This window comes from Mus musculus, chromosome 1 (genome assembly GCF_000001635.26).
Source record: "Mus musculus strain C57BL/6J chromosome 1, GRCm38.p6 C57BL/6J".
NCBI classification, from domain to species: Eukaryota; Metazoa; Chordata; class Mammalia; order Rodentia; family Muridae; genus Mus; species Mus musculus.
This window is the reverse complement of record NC_000067.6, coordinates 178,518,039-178,541,116: the sequence shown is the minus strand read 5'-3', so window position 1 is coordinate 178,541,116 and position 23,078 is coordinate 178,518,039. Positions and strand designations below refer to the sequence as shown.

The 23,078-nt window shown below is 47.2% G+C and overlaps 1 protein-coding gene across 1 annotated transcript in view; it reads right to left on the bottom strand.

Moving 5' to 3' along the window:
* Kif26b (kinesin family member 26B) overlaps positions 1-11,992 on the bottom strand; it is a 403,733-nt gene extending 391,741 nt beyond the window's left edge. Inside the window, exons 1-2 of the mRNA NM_001161665.1 lie at positions 11,492-11,992; positions 10,327-10,728 (exon numbers count right to left, since the gene is read on the bottom strand). Of these exons, the coding sequence (NP_001155137.1) occupies positions 10,327-10,728; positions 11,492-11,554 (465 nt within the window). The 5' untranslated portion in view covers positions 11,555-11,992. The remainder of the gene's footprint in view (positions 1-10,326; positions 10,729-11,491) is intronic.
* Positions 11,993-23,078: the final 11,086 nt, after the last annotated feature.

Here is a 23,078-nt window from a genome sequence, read left to right as displayed (position 1 = left end):
TCTGAATAACCTTTTCAGTTAAATAGCCCAACAGCTCTCAGCCGCTGCCCTTTTCATTTTGGCCTCTTGTCAGGTACCGAAGAGGTCTCCCATTGCTGCACGAAGCCACCCCACCCCATGGAGTCAGGGGAGGGGGCCAACGATATACCTCAAAGGCAGCCATTAGACATAAATTGGCAGCGTTTCTTAGGAGTGTGTAGCTGCTCATCACAGCTGATTAAAGAATAGAATTACACCATACACACACCTCAACACCCTCAGCTACTGTGTTAGCCTAGAAAAAAAGGAAAGTCTTCCATTAAGCAATTACAAATCTCAGGCATCACTCAGAGGAAATAAAAGAATCATTAAGCTTAAAAAAAAATCTATATTTTGAAGAGCAGATATTTGTAATGATCTTCAAAGATCTGAGAGGCTTGCTATGTAGGGAGCTAAAACAGCTTTCCAAATCTTGATGGTCGGCAACAGTACGGACCAGCAATCAGGAATGAAGAAGGAAAATAACAAGAGTCGCAATTTAGTCCGTGACACTCTCAACACCCTCAGATACAGTCCTAGCAGTCGCTTGCTCAGTTCAGAGCCTCCCAGTCTGTCTGCAACGTTCAGAGCATGTCCTCCCTTTATATTAAGGTTTACAAGCGCCCTGCCTTCTTTGTCCACTCTGACTAACAGCTGCTACCAGTGTGGGAAATGTGGCCAAGTGGAGGAGGGTGTCGTCTCTATTTCCAGCCGCCTTCAGAAGGGTCTGGCTGGAATCAATGCGACAGAATCAGCAAAGTAAAACTGCAAAGAAAACTGTCTGAGAAAGATAAAACCGGATTGGAAAGCAGATAAGTTGAATTCCTGGTGCTGGATAGATTGGCATGCATCATTCACAGTCATTGAAGGAAATCTGTTCTCCTTCATTCACCACAGCCCAGAATGCCAAAGGCCACTGCTGCACTCCTCCCTGCGGGCCTCGGAGCGGGGCAGGAGCTCTCAGGAGGGATTTCCATCTATGACAAAGACTCCCAATCCATATTCATGGCAACTGGGCTATAAGGAGTAGCCACCTTCGCCAGCTGAACACCTGAACTGTTCCCAGGGAGAGAGATGCCTACAGGTGGATAAATGTGGGGGGGGGGGGGGATTCATTGATGTGGAGATGAAGGAATGGGGAAAGAGTTGAATGACTCCGTTTTCTCCAGAGCTGTATCTCTGTCTCCATGTTGGTGTCAGGGTCATTAATAGCCAAAGGGGAGGATGGAAGGAGGGCCCAAGGAGATTGGCTTTCACTGTATTCAAGTCTTCCGGGAAAGTCTTTGGAGTATAAGAACACAAGATGGTGGTTCAACATTATCTTACAATCACATGACCTTTGCTAACTCTAACCCTAACCCTAACCCTAACCCTAACCCTAACCCTAACCCTAACCCTAACCCTAACCCAAGTAGCCTGCCCCTGGTCACAACTAAATAAGGCTGGTTTTGTACCAGAGTCTGCTGATCTTGGGTTGCATTTTAATAACATAAAAGACCATCAGGAATGGCACCCCTCATAACCTTGCAGTTGAGATGCTGCAAATATCTCAGTTCTCCATCCACCACTGGACACACTGACATTCTCTACCTTTCTCCAAGATGCCAGAAACTGTTCAAGCCAAGATTTCCCATAACCTCCTAGTAGCCAACTCCATGGACACTTGAGTCTGTGCCTACTTGATTCCTTCAAAGTTCAGGGCTTACCATCATCCTGAAAATTCTTACTGTTTGGTTACCATGATGCCATATGCTCTCCCCTACTTTTTGTCTCCCTCTTTTCTAACCTGGGCTGTGGGAAGCCACATACGCCATTACAAGGTGGCGCTGGCTACCACTGGCCACCACGCATAAGTCTGGGTAAACAACCAATGTGTACATATGCAGTAAAGTTTTTCACCAAGTCACTGCCTGGCCCAGGCATGATAATGAGGCTCTGCAAGGTACTGAGAGAGAATAACCAATCAGATGAGAGACATGCAAATGAGGTATGATAATGAGGCTCAGTGAGGTACTGAGAGAGAATAACCAATCAGATAAGGAACATGCAAATGAGGTAGAATGCATAACCAATCCGGGTGTGAGACATGCCTCTCCTAGGCCTATATAAGCAGCACCAGTTCTGGGCTTCGGGTCTTCTTGCCTATGCAGTATAATGCTCTCCCAATAAACGTGTTGCAGAAGGATCCTGTTGTGGCGTCTGCTTTGCTGGCGAGTCGGGTGCTCACACTGGGCTATCTTCCTAATGCTTTGGGCTTCCTGTTCCTTCGAGGCCAATGCTTATGATTCATGCTCAGTTTACTAATGTGCCCACCTCAGATACACAGAGCTCATACCATCTGTGCATTCATTTCATAGCCTTTTTCCTTGTTGCAACTCCAAGATCCATGTCTCCACATCCAAACCCACTCTAAAGACCCCAGCTGGACCCTAGAGAATGCAGTTGCACCCTAGAGACACCAGCTGGAGCCTAGAGACTCCAGCTGGCCCCACTGGACAATTTAACCTCAAACTCTAGATAACTCCAACAAGTTCTGTTACACATAACCACTCCCACCCCCAGTAGCAAACTCTACTGTGTTATTAATGTGTTAATATCTGTGTTCTCTATCTGATGCACGGAGAATGAATACTTCCCGTGCCTTATATGAGCACCCATATATGCAGAAATCACGTCTTTCCTAACATCTCATTCATATCACTATCGCTTCAATTCAGTCCCCATAATTCAGCCATACCACTGTGGGAGACGCCCTAATGGGACTCTGTGACACTGGTACACAAGACACCCTGTCTCACAATACACAACTGATATTTCAACCCCCTTCTGAATACCTTCCAATGTCTGCCCATTGCTACAGAGAAAATCCTGATTCTTTTTTCCCACAAGGCTCCCAATTCCCTCCCTTAACACCTCTCCAGCCCATTACACACACACACACACACACACACACACACACACACACACACCAGAGAGAGAGAGAGAGAGAGCAGTATATCACTTAAGTTCTCCAGTGTATGTAACCCCCTTCACCCTTCCCTCTACCTGGAACATCTCCGCTTCAGTGTGTTTCTATCCGACCCATCTTTCTAAAGTCATTTCCTACCCATCCCCCTAAACTTCCTGAGCAATTCAATTGCCCTCTTGATATGCTGCAGTGTGACTCTCATGGTGTCTGTCTCTAAGAGCAAACTGTGTATTGCTCCAGGCAGGAATTTTAATACTTTTTCATATTTTATTTATAATATGATATAATACTACACTGGTACATGAATGAGAATCAGAAATGATCATTGGTATATGACTATCAAAGAACAAAACAATAAATAATGTATTATCAAGTTGAATCCAGTGGCATTTTTTTAATGCAGTACGACTGAGTCAGCTTGACAGCAGGAATTCAAGGAGAGCTCATGACCAGGAAAACAGTGATGGTGGTTTGCATTAGAAGTCCTTGGTAGGGCTGCACAGACAGCTCAGTGGTTAAGGCTGCTGGCTGCTCTTCCAGAGGTCCTGAGTTCAATTCCCAGCAACCACATGGTGGCTCAAAACTACCTATAATGAAATCTCATGCTCTCTTCAGGCATGCAGGTGTACATGCAGATAAAGTACTCAGACATTTTTAAGTCATTATTATTATTATTATTATTAAAGAACTTGGTAGGTTATGGTACCTGTTCCTTAGATGGTTCAGTCAGTGAAACCCTGCCCTAGAAGGATAAGAAGCTGAGTTTGAGTAAAGCACCCAGGCACAGTGGCAGGCGCAGGCCTGTAACCTCAAACCTGGTAAGGCAGGCACACGCCTGTAACCCCAGGCCTGGAAAGACAGGGGCAGGAAGTTCCACTGTCAGTCCAGCAGAGCTGATGAGCTTTGGAATGAGAGACCCAGGTTCAAAACCTAAGTCAGAAAGAGGCTAAAAAAAGACACCTAACATTGACCTTGACCTCTGACCCTCCTCACCCTTTCCCACACATGGACACAACATAAGGCACTAAACAAAGTGGAAATGTCTGAGGAATATTTGCCTGCAAAGGCTGGGAATGCAGCATAAGCCCACTGTTCTATAATACTTAGTATTTAGCTCTCTGACCCAATGGGAGATCTTCTGGGTATATAATGAACTATATAGATCAATTTCTTGTTTTCTAAAATATTGATCTGTTCAGTTTTCCCCAAATCTTTTAATAAAACACCCATTTCCCCACCACTGGTTGAAAACACTACTACAATCACAGACCAAATTTTCAGTTGTACTTAGGACAACTCCTATATTTTGTTTTCTATTGAATATTTTTCTGTTTCCTGTGTGCCAATACTACACCATTTAATTATTAAAAATTAAAATAATTAATAAAAATAACCTTTGCAATGTGTTTGGTCGGGATAGACCTTAGCTACATAGTGAGTTCAAGACCAAATGGAACACTTTTTCAAAAACAAAAAGAATAAAACGTTAATTAAGGAAGTAAAGAGAATCCCTCTGATGGATGCCTTTCTACTCATAATTCAATGGCCATTTTTCTTCAGAGGGGTTTCTTGAGAAGGCCCAGAGACAACAGCCAGAAGGATGATATATGCACACTGATGTGATGATGTTTCGATAAACATTCCAAACAAAACTAAGGATCCCAGATGTATCCCACCTTTGGCACCTTTACCAGTGGATGTAATGATGATGGTTCCTTCACGCTGATGCCCAGAAGTGAGGAAGTTCACCAGAGTGGCCATTCAGCGAGGAGTTCCTCAACCCAATGGGACCACTCAACAGGCTATAAGGAAAGGAAGGGTGCCTATGAGCTGACAATGGTAAAATAATACTGAAGGGAAGAGAGACCCCACACCACTCGCCAGCTTGGGTAATCTCTGGGGACAGAGTGGCAGGGAAGGCTAATGTATGCATGTGACCCTGAGTATCCAGCTATTGGCTCCTTTTCTTGGGTCAGGATGTTATGTGTGTAAGTGTACATGCATGCATAGGCGTGTGCTATGTACATGTGTGTGACTGACCATAATAACCACAATAATCGCCTATAACTCCAAGACAAAGAAATCACACGCGTCTTTATTTGGCTATGAAACTGTCTGTCAATCTTGGCACACTGTTCGGCACACAGAGTCAATAACTGTCAATCATCCATCATTGCTCTCACCATCGTGTTATCAGCAGATGATTGGTATGGTCTGTGACACCAAAGAGCAACTGACCTAAATTTTAATTGCCTTAATCATTATAAACCCTGACAAACTACCAGCCTCAGACATTTAAAAATCACATTTGTCATGTAATAATCTTGTCTAGAATGGGGGTGGGGGTGATTACTAGCCGGGGAATCTTTCAAATGAATTAAGTCACTCCCAAAACTGACCATGTTGGTATGGCTCTTAAAAGTCTAGCAAAATGAAATGTTGAGGAAGAGATTGGGCTCTGCCTGGCTCCACTGGGAATGTTTTGATAAACTCTGGAAATGGCTCTGAGGGTCTTAAATGATAAATGCTCCAGGACTTCTCCATCATTGTTGCTAGGCATCAGCTGTTCCTTTATTTCAAAGAGCCGGAAGACAAGAAGGGGCACTGTGAAATCCAGTCTTCTGGAGATACCGTGGCTATCACAACCATGAACTCAGAGCAGCTGTGACTACCTGCCCAGGACTTATACAAGGCCAAGACTGACAGAATTCAGGCCATCAACTGAGGTAGATGATTTCAAAGCTCTCCCTCATACTAGGGAGCTGTTGGCAGTGGGTAGTGGTAGGGAAGGGAGAATGTGGCTGCTGGTAGGTTTCCCATGCTCCGGTGGATGGCCCCACAGCCAAGCACATATGGGCAGCACTGACTGGACTTAGTGGTTGTCAAAATAAATAAATAAAAGAGGGTGTTGAGTTTGGGATGGGACTGTGTTGGGGAGAGGAAAAGAGTGGAGAGCTAACGGGAGGCAAATACGATCACATCCCACTGCACATGCATTTGAAAATGAGGGGAAAGTTTGCACATATGCCTGTGCACCTCTTGTGCCTCCAGAGCCCCGAAGAGTGCTGGAGCACCCCCCCCGGAAATGGAGTTATAGACAGCTGTGAGCTGGAAATTGAACCCCTGTCCTCTGGAAGAGCACCCAGTACTCTTAAACACGGAGCCATGCTTCCAGTCCCCCTGCCCCCTGCCCCCAGTAAGGAAATGTTTTTTTAAATACTTTCAAAATGAAAAGGATTCTGAAAGTGCTTTATAAAGAAGTGTTCTTAGAGTAAGGGAAATTTGTCTGGAATTCCTTTGTTAGAAATATTAGTAAATATTTCAAATGTAAAGTCTAGTTTATCTATACAGAATACTACAATGGCTTTAGGAGGTTACTTTTAAATGGGGTTATTTTTCATATTCCTGCCTCTTTTGGAACTGGCAAAATACAGAAATATTTATTTATATCTCCCAAAGTCTAGACTTCCTTGGGCTCTGGCTATTTAGAGCTCACGTTTGGTGTTTTTAACCCGGCAGACATTCTTCTCTTTCATCCCTGTTATTCCTGGGTCACCCTTCTCAGGATATCTGGCTAATCTTGCTGATATTTCTGGGGCATAGATGGAGTCAGAATATGTGACTGAGGAGAAAAAAAGTCAGATAGGACCGTAGTTCTGGACCTTTCTCTTACATAAGAGATTTTCTTTTGTGAGTATGGAAATGGGCAGATGTCAGATAACCTTTGCCCAACCTGGAACATTCCTGCTTTCTCCAGGGAATTTCCTCAGGCTGATGTGCCGTGGGCTTTCCACAGTCAATTCAAAGGTTCTGTCACAGCTATCAGAATGATCTAGGTTAGCTCAAAAAACGGAGAGGTTCGTTCCTTGGCTGCTCTTTCTGGCTCCCTGCCTTGACTGTCTATAAAAACGGGAAAGGCGTGCTCACCACGATGCAGGAAGTGTTTTATATTTACACAGTGAAACATGACAGTGGGAAAAGGACAACCCTCACCTAAAGACCCAGCACTTTTCCACAGCCCCACTCTTCTGTTTTATCTGAGCACTTCCACTTAACCAACGCTAAAAAAGAAAGGTTATAAACTGGCAAGCACTTTCTTACTGAGGCAGTAAAAGTCAATCAGAAGAGTTTACGGCCGACACCAGGATGGCACAGCTCCTTGCCCAGTTCAGTTGCTCCTGAGAGGGTGAATTCAGAGCAGAGGTTTCACTTTCTGGGTTTTGAGATAACCTGCAACAATCAGGTTTATAGCTCAATCTGCCTCTTCTTTTGATGCCCTCTCTAGGAAACTCAAGTTACTACTATCACCATCTTTCTCTCTTCTTGCTTCTGTCAACATTATCATCCTTTACCCGGTTACCCAGCTACATCCAAGTCTCATAATGGCCTAACATGAAGCCCTATCCTCCAGTGTCATAGAACTAACTGGTCTACCCGGAAGCCCAGAGCCCAGTCTTCCAGACGCCATACACTCTCGGGCATGCTGAGACTCAGAGCAACTCTTGGAACACCAAAGGCAGTCTTCAATCTGAGGGGACATCCAGATGCCCCTCCAGAGGCTGTCTAACACTTCATCACCCCACCTCATCCAGCTGTCCCCAAAATAAATGGAGGGCAACTCTCTAGAGCTTGCTACCAGCAATAGAGCATGTTGAGGGAAATCATCTGACAGCAGAGGGATGAAGAAGTGAACTCATCAGATTAGAACGTGACCGTGGGCATTACAACATCCTGATTCTATAAACCTTAAACCCCCGGGATATTGTCTACTAGATAAATGTCAATTTCATCTCTCTCTCGGAAGAAAAGAAGCACTTTTTGAACCTCGCCTTGTGACAGACACTCCAACCATCTGAACCATTGGTTTTCCATTGCTGTGTTGATGGGAACGTTAAGAACGGGATGAGATTCTAAAGAATTAATTTTTAAAAACACATTGTATTAAAATGTGAAACTGACTCACTAAGATTGCAAAATAAATCGGTCGGAAAAAAAAAAGCCAAACCCATTCTTAAGTAACGAATTTCAGGGCCTGCTCTTCTGCCTCTGACTTCTGAATGACTATGCAGAAGGTTTTTCATACTACCTAATACGATTTAATACTCTATTTGTGAAAATATTCCCCAAATATGGTTAAGCATCTTAAGTGAATTATGAAAATGACTTTTGCTAATTATCCCTCAAAAACATGTCTTTATCTTCCCAGACTCTTGTTCTCCGGAGCGAATTACACGTTGGGGTCACAATGACATCCCTTATTCTACTGAAACTTAACTCTTTCAGGGCCTGCAGGCTACAGAGGTTCCGCTCATAAATCAGCACTTACAGTTTGCTCATAAAGCTAGCACTGAGAAGAAATGCCTTGTCTCCATTGGACAGGACCCACCACGCAGAGGGCACCAGACAACGTGGCATTTGTTTGATTACAATGCTGCAAACATTAAAGATGTTATAGAAATTGTATCTAATTAGAAGGTGACAGCGACTACCATTTACACAATCCCCAAAGTTACCCTTCCCAAAGACAATCAGTAGGTGGTTCATATTAAGGCTCCATAGCTCACTCGCTATCAATGAGCTAGCCCAAAGCATCCTTGTTCCTGGCTAAACCCTGCAACTCTGGCAACTGTGTATGATGTTCTAATGTGTATAGATCAGTGACCGTCCCCAGACTCACAGCTCTCCTCTCAATGCCCCTGGATCATAGAGCAAGCACTGAGACTTGGCCTGTCCAGGACTTGGCTGCATCTGGAGCCATTGCCCCCTCTACAATATGATCAGTTTCACATCACTTTAATTTCATCCAATAAATAAAATCTGAACATTTATGGCACTGCCCTCTAAGCAGTGTGAAATGAATTTTCCAGGTGGCTTTAACAAAAACAAAGGCCCCCGTCTCTCGCATGACCCCATAAATCACCAGGCATGCGCATGCAGCTAAGCTTCAACCTTTGTTTCTTCCTGTCTGTGTTCCCGCACCCCTTCCCTTCTTGAAGATACGAGTTGGTGCTTCTTTACTCTTGCACCAGAGGAGCAAACAACAACACGAAGAACCCCTATGAGCATGTGACTTCAATGTTCTAAGATAATTTTGGTGGCCTGTGACTTATTAGGATTACAAATATCAGCCACTGTCACATCTCAAGCATCAGGATCTCTCAAATGTGTATCCATCAAGCCTCTCTCACCCCATTCCACAGTCCCTTCTTTGCAACACTTGACACAGACGAGGATACATGATGGACTGTGGATTCATCAGAAGATAAGCTCTCCTCAGAGAAGGATAGCGTCCAAGAGGACCTGCCGTCTCAGGGGCTGTACTTTGAACGGGGTGGGAAATCAAGTAATATTAATGGAAAAAAAGAAACTAGGTCTGTGTTTGGGGAAAGGTGTTAAATCAAGACAGTGTAAGGCTGAGAGAGGATCCTGGCCCTGAGATTTACTCTTGCGGTGTCCTGGAAGATTAATGAAGGAACGACAAAAATGCCAAATTGACAATAACCCAGAGTTAATTATTCTCGAGATTAAGTTCTAGATTTATAAAACCAATTCTCCCGGGAGCGACTTTTCCCGTTTTAAATTTTACAGCAGTCTATGGCTGTCTGTGTAATTGAAGCCTGGTATACAAAACATCCATGTGTGTGCATGGATAAGCAGAAGAGGCAAGCAGATGTGGCTACTCCTAAGCCCTGCTATTCGGAATCACAATATTTCATTTCAAAAGTCACAAAAAAATAAACCAGAAAATGTCATTGAGCAGTGTCAGCAACCTCCCCCCCAGTAATGCGGTTTTCTTGATGTTTTTCTCGAACCACTGATAAAAACTCTTTGAAGTGGATGAGTAAATATTATCATGTGATAGTACTTGGACCCAACTGTGCAAATACAACTGCATTGTGTTCCGCTCTGGGGGCTCCAGGCCGGTCAAACCACGCAGACGGGGTTGCTATGGAGGAACCAATGTGCTTATTAAATAAGCCCAGGAGCAGGTCAGGATGTAGCTCAGCTCTTACAGCGGGCCACCTCTTAATCTTCCTCACTTAGACACATGGAGTGTTAAGAGAGAAATGCTGGCTTTGGAAAATATGTTTCTGTGATGCAGGGAAGGTAGAGCCACAAATAAGCCATTGGAACCTGGAACTCGCAGCAGCTGGCTGTTAGTGCCCCCTTTGGCATGCTGCTGCAGACAGGGTAGGGAGAACCTGTATGGCTAACCCACTGGGGGCATCCCCTGGCGCCGCGAAGCCGGGTGCTCAGCTAGGGGCCTTACACCCGGGCGCCTCGAGGCAGCATCCTAAGGTGGGGCGCATCTTCCCGCAGAGCACCCCGCAGTAGCTCACCTTTCCCGGGAGGGGTCCCGGCAGCAGCAGCTTGAGAGCCTGCCTCTTCAGCTCCACCAAGCGGGCGTTACAGTTCTCGCACCAGACGCCGCGGTCGGAGCCGGGGGAGGAGCCGCCGCCGCTGCCCGAGCCAGGGGAGCCGGTGCCGAAGCCGGGTGAGCCGCCCAGAGAGCCGGGCGAGCTGGTACCAATGCCCGGAGATGCAGGTCCCGGAGAGCCGGTGAAGGAGCTCGGGGACGAGGTGCCCGAGCCCGGGGACGGGGTGCCCGATGAGCCCAGCGCAGAGCCTGCTCCCTCCGGGGTGGGCCGGCTGCCGGCGCGCGACTCCTCGTAAGCCTTGCGGTACCAGCTCTCAGGAGAGCAGGGCGCTGAGGGCTTGGTGGGCGAGCACATTTCGTTCACCTGCCGGAGAGACGCGCGGCGTCAGGCCCTGTAGAGCCATCAGTCCCCCGTGCGGCGGAGGGCTGGTGGGGGGGGGGGGTCGCCGTCCTGCCCGCACTGATGCAAACCTGCCCTCCATCTATCTCCATCCTTCAAGTGACCAATCCTTAAGGAAGTCCTGTCCCACCCACCCTCGCCAGAGTGACCCGCACGCAGGTCCCCCTCCATTCCTCCTGGGGTCAGCACAAGAGCTTGCGGGGTGTGGATATCCTGCAGCTTCTGCGAGAACACCCAGAAATCCAGCGCCCTACTCTTTCAAACCCGGTACCCACCCCAGCAAGGGCCTAGGTACACAGTCCTAGAACACCCTATCGCAGGGTGGGTGACTGTGACTTCTGGATGTTTACTCATTCGGGGAACAGCCCCCACCCCAGGTCCTGCAGGTAAAGCAAACGGGCTCCCCGCTCCAGGGCAGCGATCCGAGGGAAGAGCAGAGGAATTCCTGGGAAATGCTCCCCCTCGGCTTAACTCTGTCTGCAAGTCCCGAAATACTGCAAAAGTTAAGGGTGTGAGGAAAGGGAGGAACCAAGGGCTGAAGACATTCCCGTAGCCAGGCGAGCTGCAGACCCGCCTCCATGCACGCACGACCCCGCCGGCCGTGGGGACGCCGGTGCACCCGAGAGCTGGGGACCCTGCATCCGCCGCCGGCTCCCGGGAAGCAGAGGACACCCACTCAGATGAGTCCCTGGAAACGCATCTCCTCGTGGACACCGCCACAACTTACCCCGTATTTCTTGCCCCTGGTGGAGACCGCAAGCCTCTCTTTATTTCCGGCTACCGAATTCATGGTGGCTCTTCCAGAGGAAAGGGTCTAAATGTTCCCACAAGGCTACATCCAAAAGGTCTGCCAACCCAGACGCGTCCCCCCTCGTGGTAGGGGTTGGTCCTCAAGTCAAGATTTCTTAATGGGGGGTTGGGAAGAATGAAAGCAAATGGACCCCAGAAGTAATAGCACCAATTTGCAGGAAAGGTTGGAACGGCTGGTGGTTCTCAAATAATGGGTCTTCTCATCTCTCTGCCTCCTCCAGCCACGCGTCCTCTCTTCGCGGTCACATCCAGATCGCTAGCATTTTCCTCCACCCGGCCAGCGCGCGTTCTCCTCTAGCGGGGCCGAAACGGAGGAGGACGGCGGCGAGGACGCAGGGAGGCTGCAGGGAAGGTGGGCGAGCCCTCGCCGAGCCGAGCCGGCGGTGGGAACTTGCCTCCTTCCCCGAGCTCGCTAACTGAGTTCAAAGAAATTCTCCCAAAATATAAGGATCCAGACTCGGGGAGGAGCCACGGCGTGTCGCCGAGCCAATATGCGCCGTCCCGTTTTCTCCTGACAGTTGCGCGCAGGGCAAGGAGAGGGCGGCTGTACGCGGCCGGAGAGCAGCCCGCGGTCAGGACGCGTGTGTCCGTCCGGGAGCAGCGCGGAGCCTAGGGAACCTCAGCCCCGCCGCCTCGGAGCCCGCCGGGCCGCCGCCGCCGCCTCGCCTGCCGCGATCCATTTACGGCGCGGCGCTTGGGCCTGGCATCGCCAGGCGCAGCCGGGGCGGGGGTGGGGTCGTAAATCTGGCTCCGGGCGGGGAAGTTGCTGGCGAGGGGCCCACAGCCCCGGGCTCCGGTGCTATCCAGCGCGCGAGCCTGTAGCTCGGAGTCGGCCGAGCTGCGCTGAAACGCAGCACCCAGGCCTCCCCGCCCCCCTCCCCGAGAGCTGGTCTCTTCCTGGCAAGGCGTGCAGGTCTGCCTTTGAAAAGCCGTGCAAACGGATTGAGTCACAAACAAGTCCGCAAACAGGCCGGGACCAACCCCCCCGCCCTTTGTTCTCCCAGACCTGCCTGGCAAACCTTGTCTTGATTCGCCCTCCTAGCCCCAGCGGGCCAGGGGACCCTCCTCCCCTGGACCCCGATTTGAGCACCGGGAGCCTTGAGCCCCCCTTCCCGCGCCCGCCCACGGGCCCAAGCCCCTGTTAATGAAGGGAAAACCTCCCGAGACCTGCACAGGTGAGCCCGAGACCCAGCCTGTAGCTGCCAGGCTGGGGAAACTGAGGGATTGGTCGCGCCGAACGCGCGCGGAAGGACTGCGCGGGCCTGGAGAGGGGGTGTGGCGCGAGCTGATCGACCTCGGGGACTGGGATCGTCCCCTTGCCCCTTTGCACGGTTGCCTGCCAGCACCCGGACCTGTGGGATCTCCAGAGCACCCAGCTGTCGCCCGCTGTCTGATTCCCGTCCCCCGCCCGGCGCAGCGCCCAGGAGCGCAGGAAGCCGGCGTACGCCGGGCTCCACACGTGGCTGCTCCGGGGTGTCATTTTTCATTTCCCGGGAGGACATTTCTTCTGGTGAGCCGGCAGGTCTATTTTGTTGTGACCTTTAATTAACACCCCACGAGACGCCTCCTGCGGGACCAGCCGGGCGCGGAGATCACGTGTGGTGTAATGGCATCTGGGTACCCCGGAAAGACCTGGCCTGGGGCTAGGCGGGGGCAGGAGGACATTTCGGGCTTCCCTAGTCGCTGTCTTCCTTCAACATATGCAAGAGAAAGGAGGGGGCAGAATACAACAATTGGGGTGCTAGAACCCGGGGCAACGCCCCCCCCTCCTGTCTTCCTGTGTGAACCTTCGGCGCCTCCCGGGCATCGCCATCCCCGCCCAGCGCCCTCTGCAGCTGGTGCACCCCGGATATTTCATAGCCTCTAAAGCGAGGCGAGAAGGTCAAAATGAAGATGTTGAGAACACTGTGGAAGTTTCCATTACGTTCCTACTTCCAATTTCAACGCGATCATATCTGCCGAAGACCTTAGGGGGACTGGTAGCCTCCAGGCAGCCCAACTGCAGCCGCATCTGTATTCTGCCTAGGTGCCGCGGAAAATATCGTCGCCATTAGCTACGCGCGGCTTATCAGCCTCAAAGCAGCATGTGGCCAGGTGAAATGGACGAGCCCGTGAAGCCCGAAGTGGGAAAGGTGGGGTGTCGAAGGGAGAGCCATTGCGGAGCTGCACGATTCGTCCTGAAGAATGATGAGCCCTGAGATCTGATGTGCATCTCAAAATATCTTCGGTCCCCGGCGTTTGATGGGCTCGGAGCGCCCTCTGTTGGTGAAATTTTATAGATGGCGGCTCCTCAAGAGAGTTGATGTAAAATCTACATACAGTGAAATGCATAAAATTTAAGTGTAAAATTCCATGAGTTTCTATAAATAAATACATACACGAATATATCTATATATGTATATATATACAATATATATATACAATCTAATATATATATACAATCTAATATATATAATATATATATAATATATATACATACACAATCTAATATATATATATATATACAATCTAATATAGTCCCCAAATTAAGGTGTAAATTCTTCTCACTGACCCGCCCCCCCCCTTCCCAGCAGTCCCACCCCACATTAACAATTAGCAGTTACTGTTCCGGCCTCCATCACCACAGTTCACTTTTGACTGATCTTGATTTTTTATTTTTATTTATTTATTTATTTATTTTTGGTCTAGAGAATCCGAATATCTTTTGTGTTTGGCTTAACATGGTTTGGGGTTTCCTGTTACTGTTTGCATGGGTCTGTTTCCTATTTTGCTGTCTTACACGCCCCCCCCCACTTGCCTTTCTTTTTAATTGAATAATGTTTTCATATTCTCTGGTCCTTTGACTGAGCCCCTAGCTCTAATGACTCTCATATGAATCTTTGACTTAGCCTGGGCTGTTCAGAAGTAGCATGGCAGACTTCATTAAAATGTACACTTTTGGCAGTCCCAAGTCTATTTTACCTCTGTCCTTTGAGCTAATGGTTTAAATCTACACATTAAAAAAATCCTCAATATGATTGTTTAAATTATGTGTTAAACAATCTGTCTTCCCATAGAACTATGAAAATATGGTTCTGTTCATGTATTTACCCAGGTTTTTTGTTTGTTTGGTTGGTTGGTTGTTTGGTTGGTTGGTTGGTTGGTTTTGGATTGTTTGTTTGTTTGTTTGTTTGTTGCAAGTCTGGATTTTTCTCCTCCTGGAGAACCAAAATTCCAGCTAAATTCTTTTCTTTCAGCCTGGAGAACTCCCTTTAGCCTACCTGCCTGGCTGCCTGTCTTCCTTCCTTCCTTTCCTTCTTTCTTTCTTTCTTTCTTTCTGATTTATTTGTGTTTATTTTATAAGTGTTTTTGCCAGGGTGTGTGTGTGTGAGAGAGAGACGGGGGGGGGGGGGGAGTGCCATGTGCACAGCGGGTGCCTGCAGAGGCCAGAAGATGGTTACCAGATCTGGAGCTGCAGATTGTGAGCTGTCATGTGGGTGCTGGGAACTGAACCCAGGTCCTCTGCAAGAGGACCCATCTCTCCAGCCTCTCCTTGCTGCAACAAATACTCTCAGATTTGCTTATCTACCTTGCCTCTCCATTTAAGGACTCGATTAACTGGATGTAGAATTCTCAGTGGTACTTTTAGTGTTTTTAGAACGACTTCTCTGCCTTCGACCTGGGTAGAGGTGACCTGTCGTCGTCATGGGTGTTCCTTGGTCTGGTATGTGTTCCTTTTTTCCCTGGGTGCTTTGAAGATCTTCTCTTTACATTTTTCTTTCTTGGGAGTTTGACAAAGATGCTTCTGGGTGTGGGTCTGTGTTCATTCTACTTAGAGTTTGCTGAATTCCTAGAACCTGGAAGTGTGTATTAGTTACTATTCTGTTGCTATGACAAAATACCCTGACCAAAGCAACTTTAGAAGGAAGAGAGGCCATTTTGGCCTATAGTTTCTGAGGAAGTTATGGGGAAGGCATGGTGGTGTGAACAACCGATAGATCACACTTCATTCCCACGCAGGAAGCAGAGAGAAAAGAAGTGAGGCCAGCACACAAAGCCTCAAACCCTCCTCCCACCCCCAGTGATGCCTTTTCTCCAGCAAGGCTCCACCTTTAAAGGTTCTATAACCTTCCCAAACAGTGGCACCAACTGGGGATCAAGTGTTTAAATACATGAGCCTATGGAGAGCGTTTCTCATTCAGTTGACCATAAAGTTGATCTATAAAATTTTCACCAGGTTTGAGACTTTTTTTTAGGTATTTTCTTCATTTACATTTCCAATGCTATCTCAAAAGTCCCCCATACCCTCTCCCCCCCACTCCCCTCCCCCCCCCACTCCCATTTCTTGGCCCTGGCATTCCCCTATACTGAGGCATATAACGTTTGCAAGACCAATGGGCCTCTTTTTCCACTGATGGCCGACTAGGCCATCTTCTGATACATATGCAGCTAGAGACACGAGCTCCAGGGGGTAACTACTACTTATTCAAATCTTTTTTTTTTTAGATTTATTTATTTATTATATGTAAGTACACTGTAGCTGTCCTCAAATAGAAGAGGGCATCAGATTTTGTTACGAATGGTTATCAGCCACCATGTGGTTGCTGGGATTTGAACTCGGGACCTTCGGAAGAGCAGTCTGCGCTCTTAACCACTGAGCCATCTCACCAGCCCTATTCAAATCTTTTTACCACCCCATTCTGTGTCTTTCTGTCTTGCTGGGACTCCAATAGTGTGTATGTTGTCCTCATGTTCTTAGGTCATGACACATGGGTTACTGGCTCACTTTGGGCATATTCTCCCTGTTCTACAGGCCAAATCATTTCCATCGATCCATTATATGTCAACTGGCTCTTGTTTCTGCTGTTTAACCACTTGTAGAAGGAGTATCTTAGGTCTGTATGGATGTAGCGCCTGTCAATAATAAATCTGATCGCCTATGGGTTAGGCAGAAAATAGAAGGTGGGACATCTGGGAGGCAGAAAGAATTCTGGGATAGAGCCAGGTAGGAGATTCACTCTGGAAGATATGAGGAGCCTAGTACTTGATACCTGAGCACAGGTAACCAGCCATGTGGCAGTGTGCATATTAAGATAAATGTGTTATCTTAAGTTATGATTCTTGTCATAGAAGATCCTAGCTAAATGGCCAAGGTATTTGTGAATATATTTTGAGTCTGAGTCTTATTTCTGGGAACATGGGGTTAGGAGGTAGAACCAGGCCCCTAAATTCTACTCTGGTGGACATTTCCCGTGTGTGTGTGTGTGTGTGTGTGTGTGTGTGTGTGTGTGTCTGTGTGTCTGTGTGTCTGTGTGTCTGTGTGTGTGTCTGTGTCTGTGTGTGTGTCTGTGTGTGTGTGTCTGTGTGTGTATGTGTGTGTGTGTGCACATGCGCCTGTGTATGTATGTATATGTGTGTGCCTGTGTGTGTCAGTGTGTATCTGTGTGTATGGCTGTGTCTGTGTGTGTCTATCCATTTTACTTAAATTATTTAACATAGAATAATTTCATTTTACCCTTCCTTTGTTAGGGTAGCTCTATTGAGTTATTTCCTTTACAACTAATAAAACCGTCCTGATACTTGTTCTTCATAACTAAGATGTGGCCCTTCTGGGGTTTCAGTAGAAAGTGCCACAAGTTTTCCAAGCATGTGGAACTTGAGACTGAGCTCAGCTCCCCTGCAGCAGGGTAAAGCACTGTTCACTCTCTCGCCATCTGCATGTCATCTTTCCTAAACTTCTTGGAGATCTTCTCTGTTCCAGAATGCCAGTTAAAAATCAGAAGGAATGTATGGCAGTCTTCAAGGTAGCCTCCTGTGGCTGGCTCTGCTCCAGGATTTCCCTGCTCTCTTTCCATCCAGACACCCCTGAACCCCAGCAAGTACAATCTCAAACCATGAAGAGTGTTTTACTCTACAGCCAAGCCACTGGACTCAGCAGAACCTTTCTCCTGGGTACTGAGTGCCCCGGGATCTGCTGATTGTTCTTCTCAGGAGCTTTAAATTGGTTTGTGGTTGGTGTTCTTGTTCATTTTTACCATTGTTTTTGTTGAAAATCTTGATTTTGTATCTAAGGTGCTTGCTCCATAATTCTATTGTCAAGGGTTTCTTCAGCATACCTTAAGCCTTTAGAATTCTTCCCCCACCCCCCACCCCCGTGGTGAAACCCGAGACCTCATACTCACTGGACAAGTGCTCCACCGCTGAGCCACACGCCAGCTGAGTGTGGCTTACACAGTTTCAAGGGGAGACTAGCCAAGACTAGCTATAGTTTCACTTTCTCTTAAACTGAAGATTCCCAGTGATACAACTAAACCTTTGCAAAGAGGAATGGGCCAGACCTATGCCGTGTTTCTCATTTCTTCAAATTCAAGGATGTTGGTAGTATTTCTTCAAGATTTAGCTTGCATTTAGTGACCCTTATGTCAGGAATGAAAAGTAACTGTACATTGGCTTGTAACAGCACATGCCTTCTATGAAGAGTAGTTAATTGAGCCCATTGACACCGTTGGGTGAGAACAGGGTCGGTCTCTGGTCCCTGTATGATCACAAAAATACAAAGGAGTGAGAATGGGACCCATGATCCGCCTTGCTTGTTACTTAATTATTAAAGGCACATAAACTTCCTCAGGAGTGCTTCATGGTGCATTCGTATTTCACAGCATTCAATTTAGCTTCCTCTTTGTTTATATCTCAAATATGAATGGCTCATAAAATTTATAGCCAACATACATTATGCCGTTGTGCGTTGGAGAGCCTAAAAGTACACGTCAGAAATAAAAGCCCCAGATCAGCCTGGCAATTCCTAGTTGCTACACAGAATATAACAGATTCCACTCCTTTTTAATATCTTTCCTTTGAACTAATTTCCATTTCAGTCCAGCCAGCAACATGCCAACGGAGCCAGTCGAGTGCCTGTGCCAGAGGCGGCTGGGTTTCTCCTTGAAAGATAATTAAAGCAGCTTACACTGTCCATGTGGCATCTTGATGAATATGCAGGCAATATTTGCATATGATCTACTGGTGTTCTGGGGCCATATGACCATGTGTGCGGGCTGCCAAGCTGATGATTTTAATTTGTGAGTTTGGTCACTACTGTAGTGGAAGAGAAGAGTCGCTATCCTGTGAGCTAAGAAGGCTTTCCACTCTTAGAATATTGTTTCAACAGTTAATTACATTACCCTTAGAAATTCTTTGGGTGCTAAATTCCAAATCCCCCCCCTCCCCAGTGCTGGGGATAGAACATAGGTTTGTCCAAGCTAAGCAATTATCCTACCTGTGAGGTATGCTTCCAGCCCAATTCCCAGCCTTGACCTTAGCCTGAAATTGCCAACTCGGAAGACAAAGGGGAAGGGGAAGAAAATGTGAGCAAATGCCATGTAAATATAGCAGTCCTTCTTATCAGATGAAGAGCTGTCACTTAAAGGTAAGGGACAGTGGGACACTGAGGGTCAGCCTGCCAACCTCAGGACCTGCCAGCCCTGGGCTGTGGCTCTGAGGATCACAGGAAGTCATCTGCTTTGAAAAAGTATAACAGCATCCTATGTGTCATTGTTTACAGGAACCAAGGAAGAAAAGTAGCCCAAGTCAGCTTGGATAGGATGTTGGGGGGGGGGGGAGGCATGCTTGTGATGTCTGCACTTGGAAGGTGAAGGTGTTTGGGGTTATCCTTGGCTACATGGTGAGCTTGAGGCCATGTTGAAATGAAGCAGAAGGGAGAGGGAGGGAAGGAGGGAGGGAGGGAAGGAAGGAGGGAGGGAGGGAGGGAGGGAGGGAGGGAGGGAGGGAGGGAGGGAGGGAGGGAGGGAGGGAGGGAGGGAGGGAAAGTAAAGAAACAGAAAAGCTGCAGAAGTTCAAGATACAAATAAAACCAACTCACTATGTGGCTAACAGACCGGAACACCCTCCTCTAGGACAAACCTGGAAACATTCTTATATAAATAAGACGTAGGACATCAGAGGAAGTGGCATTCCCAGTGGAGGGATCACCAAAAACTGATGGGGGTGGTGGCTTTGAGCTGGGGCTTTTAAACTCCAGGATTGAGAAATGCAAAGGGAAGACTTTAGACAAGAAGCCAACACCCAGAAGGAAATGAAAGGGAGACCCAGCTGAGCCACAGGCCAATGGGAATACATAAGGGCAAGATGCTCCCTGTATTTAAATTTGTCAAGTTGGGAATTTTTAACTTGAGGCAATGAAAAACTCACAGAGGTTTTGAGTAAGTGAGAGTCTCTGCTGAGGACACGTTGTCTCTTTGAGCTGGTAGTGTTTTAAAAGGCAATTTGAAGTGAGAATTGGTCGAGAATGAAGGGTTGAGGGGAGTGAGGTTACGATTCAGTGATTAGAAAACAACCTAACCCGAAAATGGGCCCCTAAGCATGTGGAGTGACAGTCAGCAGCACTGCCACTCAGGACTCAGAAAGCCAACGTCACAGTGAGCTAGGCTTCACATTAGAGCAACCATAATCCAAGAGACAGTCAGCAGCGTTGTGGGTGAGAATGTGGACAGATGAGAATATTTGAACAGTTTGGTGGTGTCTTAGCTACAGTTTCTATTGGTCCAATATGAAATATGAAATATTATGGGGAGGAAAGGGTTTATTCAGCCTACACTTCCACGTTGCTATTCATCACCAAAGGAAACAAGGACAGGAGCTCACACAGGGCAGGAACCTGGAGGCAGGAGCTGATGCAGAGGCCATGGAGAGGGGCTGCTTACTGGAATGCTTCCCCTGGCTTGCTCAGCTCAGCCTGTTTTCTTATAGAACCCAGGACCAACAGCCTAAGGATGGCACCACTCACGGTAGGCTGGGCCTTCCCCTCTTGATCTCTAATTGAGAAAATGCCTTACAGCTGGATCTCATGGAGGCATTTCCTCAAGGGAGGCTCCTTTCTCTGTGATAACTTGAGCTTGTGTCAAGTTGACACACAAAACCAGCCAGTACGGGAGATAAGTAGATATCACAGCCATCTTGGAAAACAGTTTGGCAGTTTTCAAGAAGTTAGATGTAAAATTACTCTATGTCCATTAGTTCCCCCAAGTATCCACTTCATCACAGATTAAAGATGTTCGTCTCTACAGGGATTTGTCCAGGAAAAGTTCTAGGGACAGTCACTCATGAGTAGCAAAGGAGGGAAACAGGCGCAGCACCCTTACCTGGTAAACAGATGGACAGACTGTGACATAGCAAACGATGGGATATTATATGTCAATTAAAGAAGAATCAACATATATGCTACAACATTGGTGAACCATAAGAATTGTCAAGCTAAGCGAATGAAACCAGAGGGTAGTATGTGATTCCGTTGGCATGAAATGTTCAGAGAGGTCTGAAGGCCAAGTCACATAGCAGTTGCTTGGGACTGGGATGGGATCAGAGATGGACCAAGGAAAACGTTGCAGTGTATAAGTGAATGAGAGTAGATTTCACGTGTACACATAGCTGAAGAACTAGGGAGGGGGCGTGTTTTTGGGTGGTGGTGATGTTGGTGCTGCTGTTGTTGATTTTAATGAGATGGGAGAGGGAAAAGAATTAAGAATACGGGACCACTCAAGAGTCATCAGCACTCCGTCAGATGAAAGCTGAGTGGAGGGGCCTGGAGGAGTCCAAATGATTTCCAGATTCTTAAAATGAGTAAGAGGGATGAAAAAGGCGGAGGAGGGAGGTGGTGTGCTTGATTGAGAAAAGACAATGAGCCAGTCGTTTGTTCCTCTGAAGCAACCATGTCAGGATTGAGCTGTGTGGTCATTTCAGGAACTCCAGTGTCCAGCCCCAGCCCCATGAATGCTGTCTTCACAAGGACCTTGGGACTCTGAACCCCAACTCTGGGAAGGGTGTCAAGACACCGGCTGACTTCTGGTAAGAATAGAAGAGTCCTTTTTAAAAAACTGAGGATGTGTAATTAATTTAAAAGTTGTGATTTCTATAAGGAATTGCAGAGAAAGCCCTTTGTGACCAGGAGGAGGGGCAGCTGCCTCCCATTCAGCCACATGACCCTCAAGAAGCAAGAGTGGAAGTTCAGGCTGTGGAAATGAGAACCAGGAGAGACAGCCATAGGGTGGTAGATAGAGAGGCACATGCAAGTAGGCTGGAGACAGCTTCTAGAGTCATTCCAGAGCTAGAATCCAATGGATAGACAAAGGAGGAGGGAGTCACCTGAGGACCTGCTAAGGACCTAAAGGGACTTGTAGAGAAGGTAGGAACCCAAGAATTGCTCCAAACAGGACTTAGAATCAAGCCAGTGTTTGTAAACAGGGATGCTGTTGCTTGTACCCTTTATTTTGTGTTCCTTGAACCAAGAACCAGCAGAAGCAGGGCCTGTGGTAGAGCAAACACACCTATTGTCACTTCTCACTTTTCTCAGGGTCACAGACATCTGCCGTCACACCTCAGTCTGCCATGACATCTCCACCAACCCACAAGTCTTCTCCATTCAAACTGCACTAGAAAGTCAGCAGTCCTGACCAACACTCCTGTGGCCCCTTCAACCCATGAATTAAAACTGTGTGTGTGTAGGAATGGATGGGTGGGTGGGTGCATGGATGGATGGATGAGAGGATGGATGGGTGGATGGATGGATGGATGGATGGATGGATGAGTGGATGAGTGGATGAATGGGTGGAGAGATGGATGAGTGGAGGGATGGGTGGAGGAATGGATGGGTAGGTGGATGGATGGATGGATGGATGGATGGATACATGCATGCATGGATAGGTGGAGGGGTAGGTGGAGCAAGGGAGGGATGAAGGGAACAGATGGATAGAAAAAGTCACTTATTGCTGTATGCATGCATGAATGAAAGACATCCATCCAGTTGGGAAAGAAAAGAGATGGAATAGCTTGATGCTCCTGGGTAGGGGAACAATAGCAATTCTTTCAAGTTCCTTTATTTTCACACTTACTTATGTAGACTATATGTGTGCACAAGCATGTGTATATGCATATGTGTGTATGTGTGTGTATATGCATGTGCGTATGTGTGTGCATTGTGTGACTGTGCATTTGTGCCTGCATGTATGTGTGCATGCATGTGAATGTGAGTGTATTCGTGTATGTGCATGTATGAATATGTGTGTGCATGCACACATGCTGTAGTGATGTGCATGCTGGCCCATTCCACAGTTTCTTTGAGAAGGCAGAGGTGTATCGAGTTCTAATCCTCCTTATTACTTTTCCAATATTAAAATGTTTACAGTAAGCCAGGCATGGTGGGGACTGCTTTAATCCTAGCACTTGGGAGGCAGAGGCAGAAGCAGAGGTATACAGGTCTCTTCAAACTCAAAGCCAACCTGGTGTACATAGCCAACTACAGGCCATCCAAAACTATGTAACTAGACCCTGTCTCCAGAAAAAAACAAAAAACAAAACAAAACAAAACAAAACCACAGGATTTAAATGTAAAATTTCATTTTAAAACAATAGCACAGATAAGTGTCAAGAAATTGAGAAGTTAGAGTTTCCACAGCAACTGAACTACTATTAAATAAATGAAATTAAGCATTTATATTACCCTTGACATTCAGCCA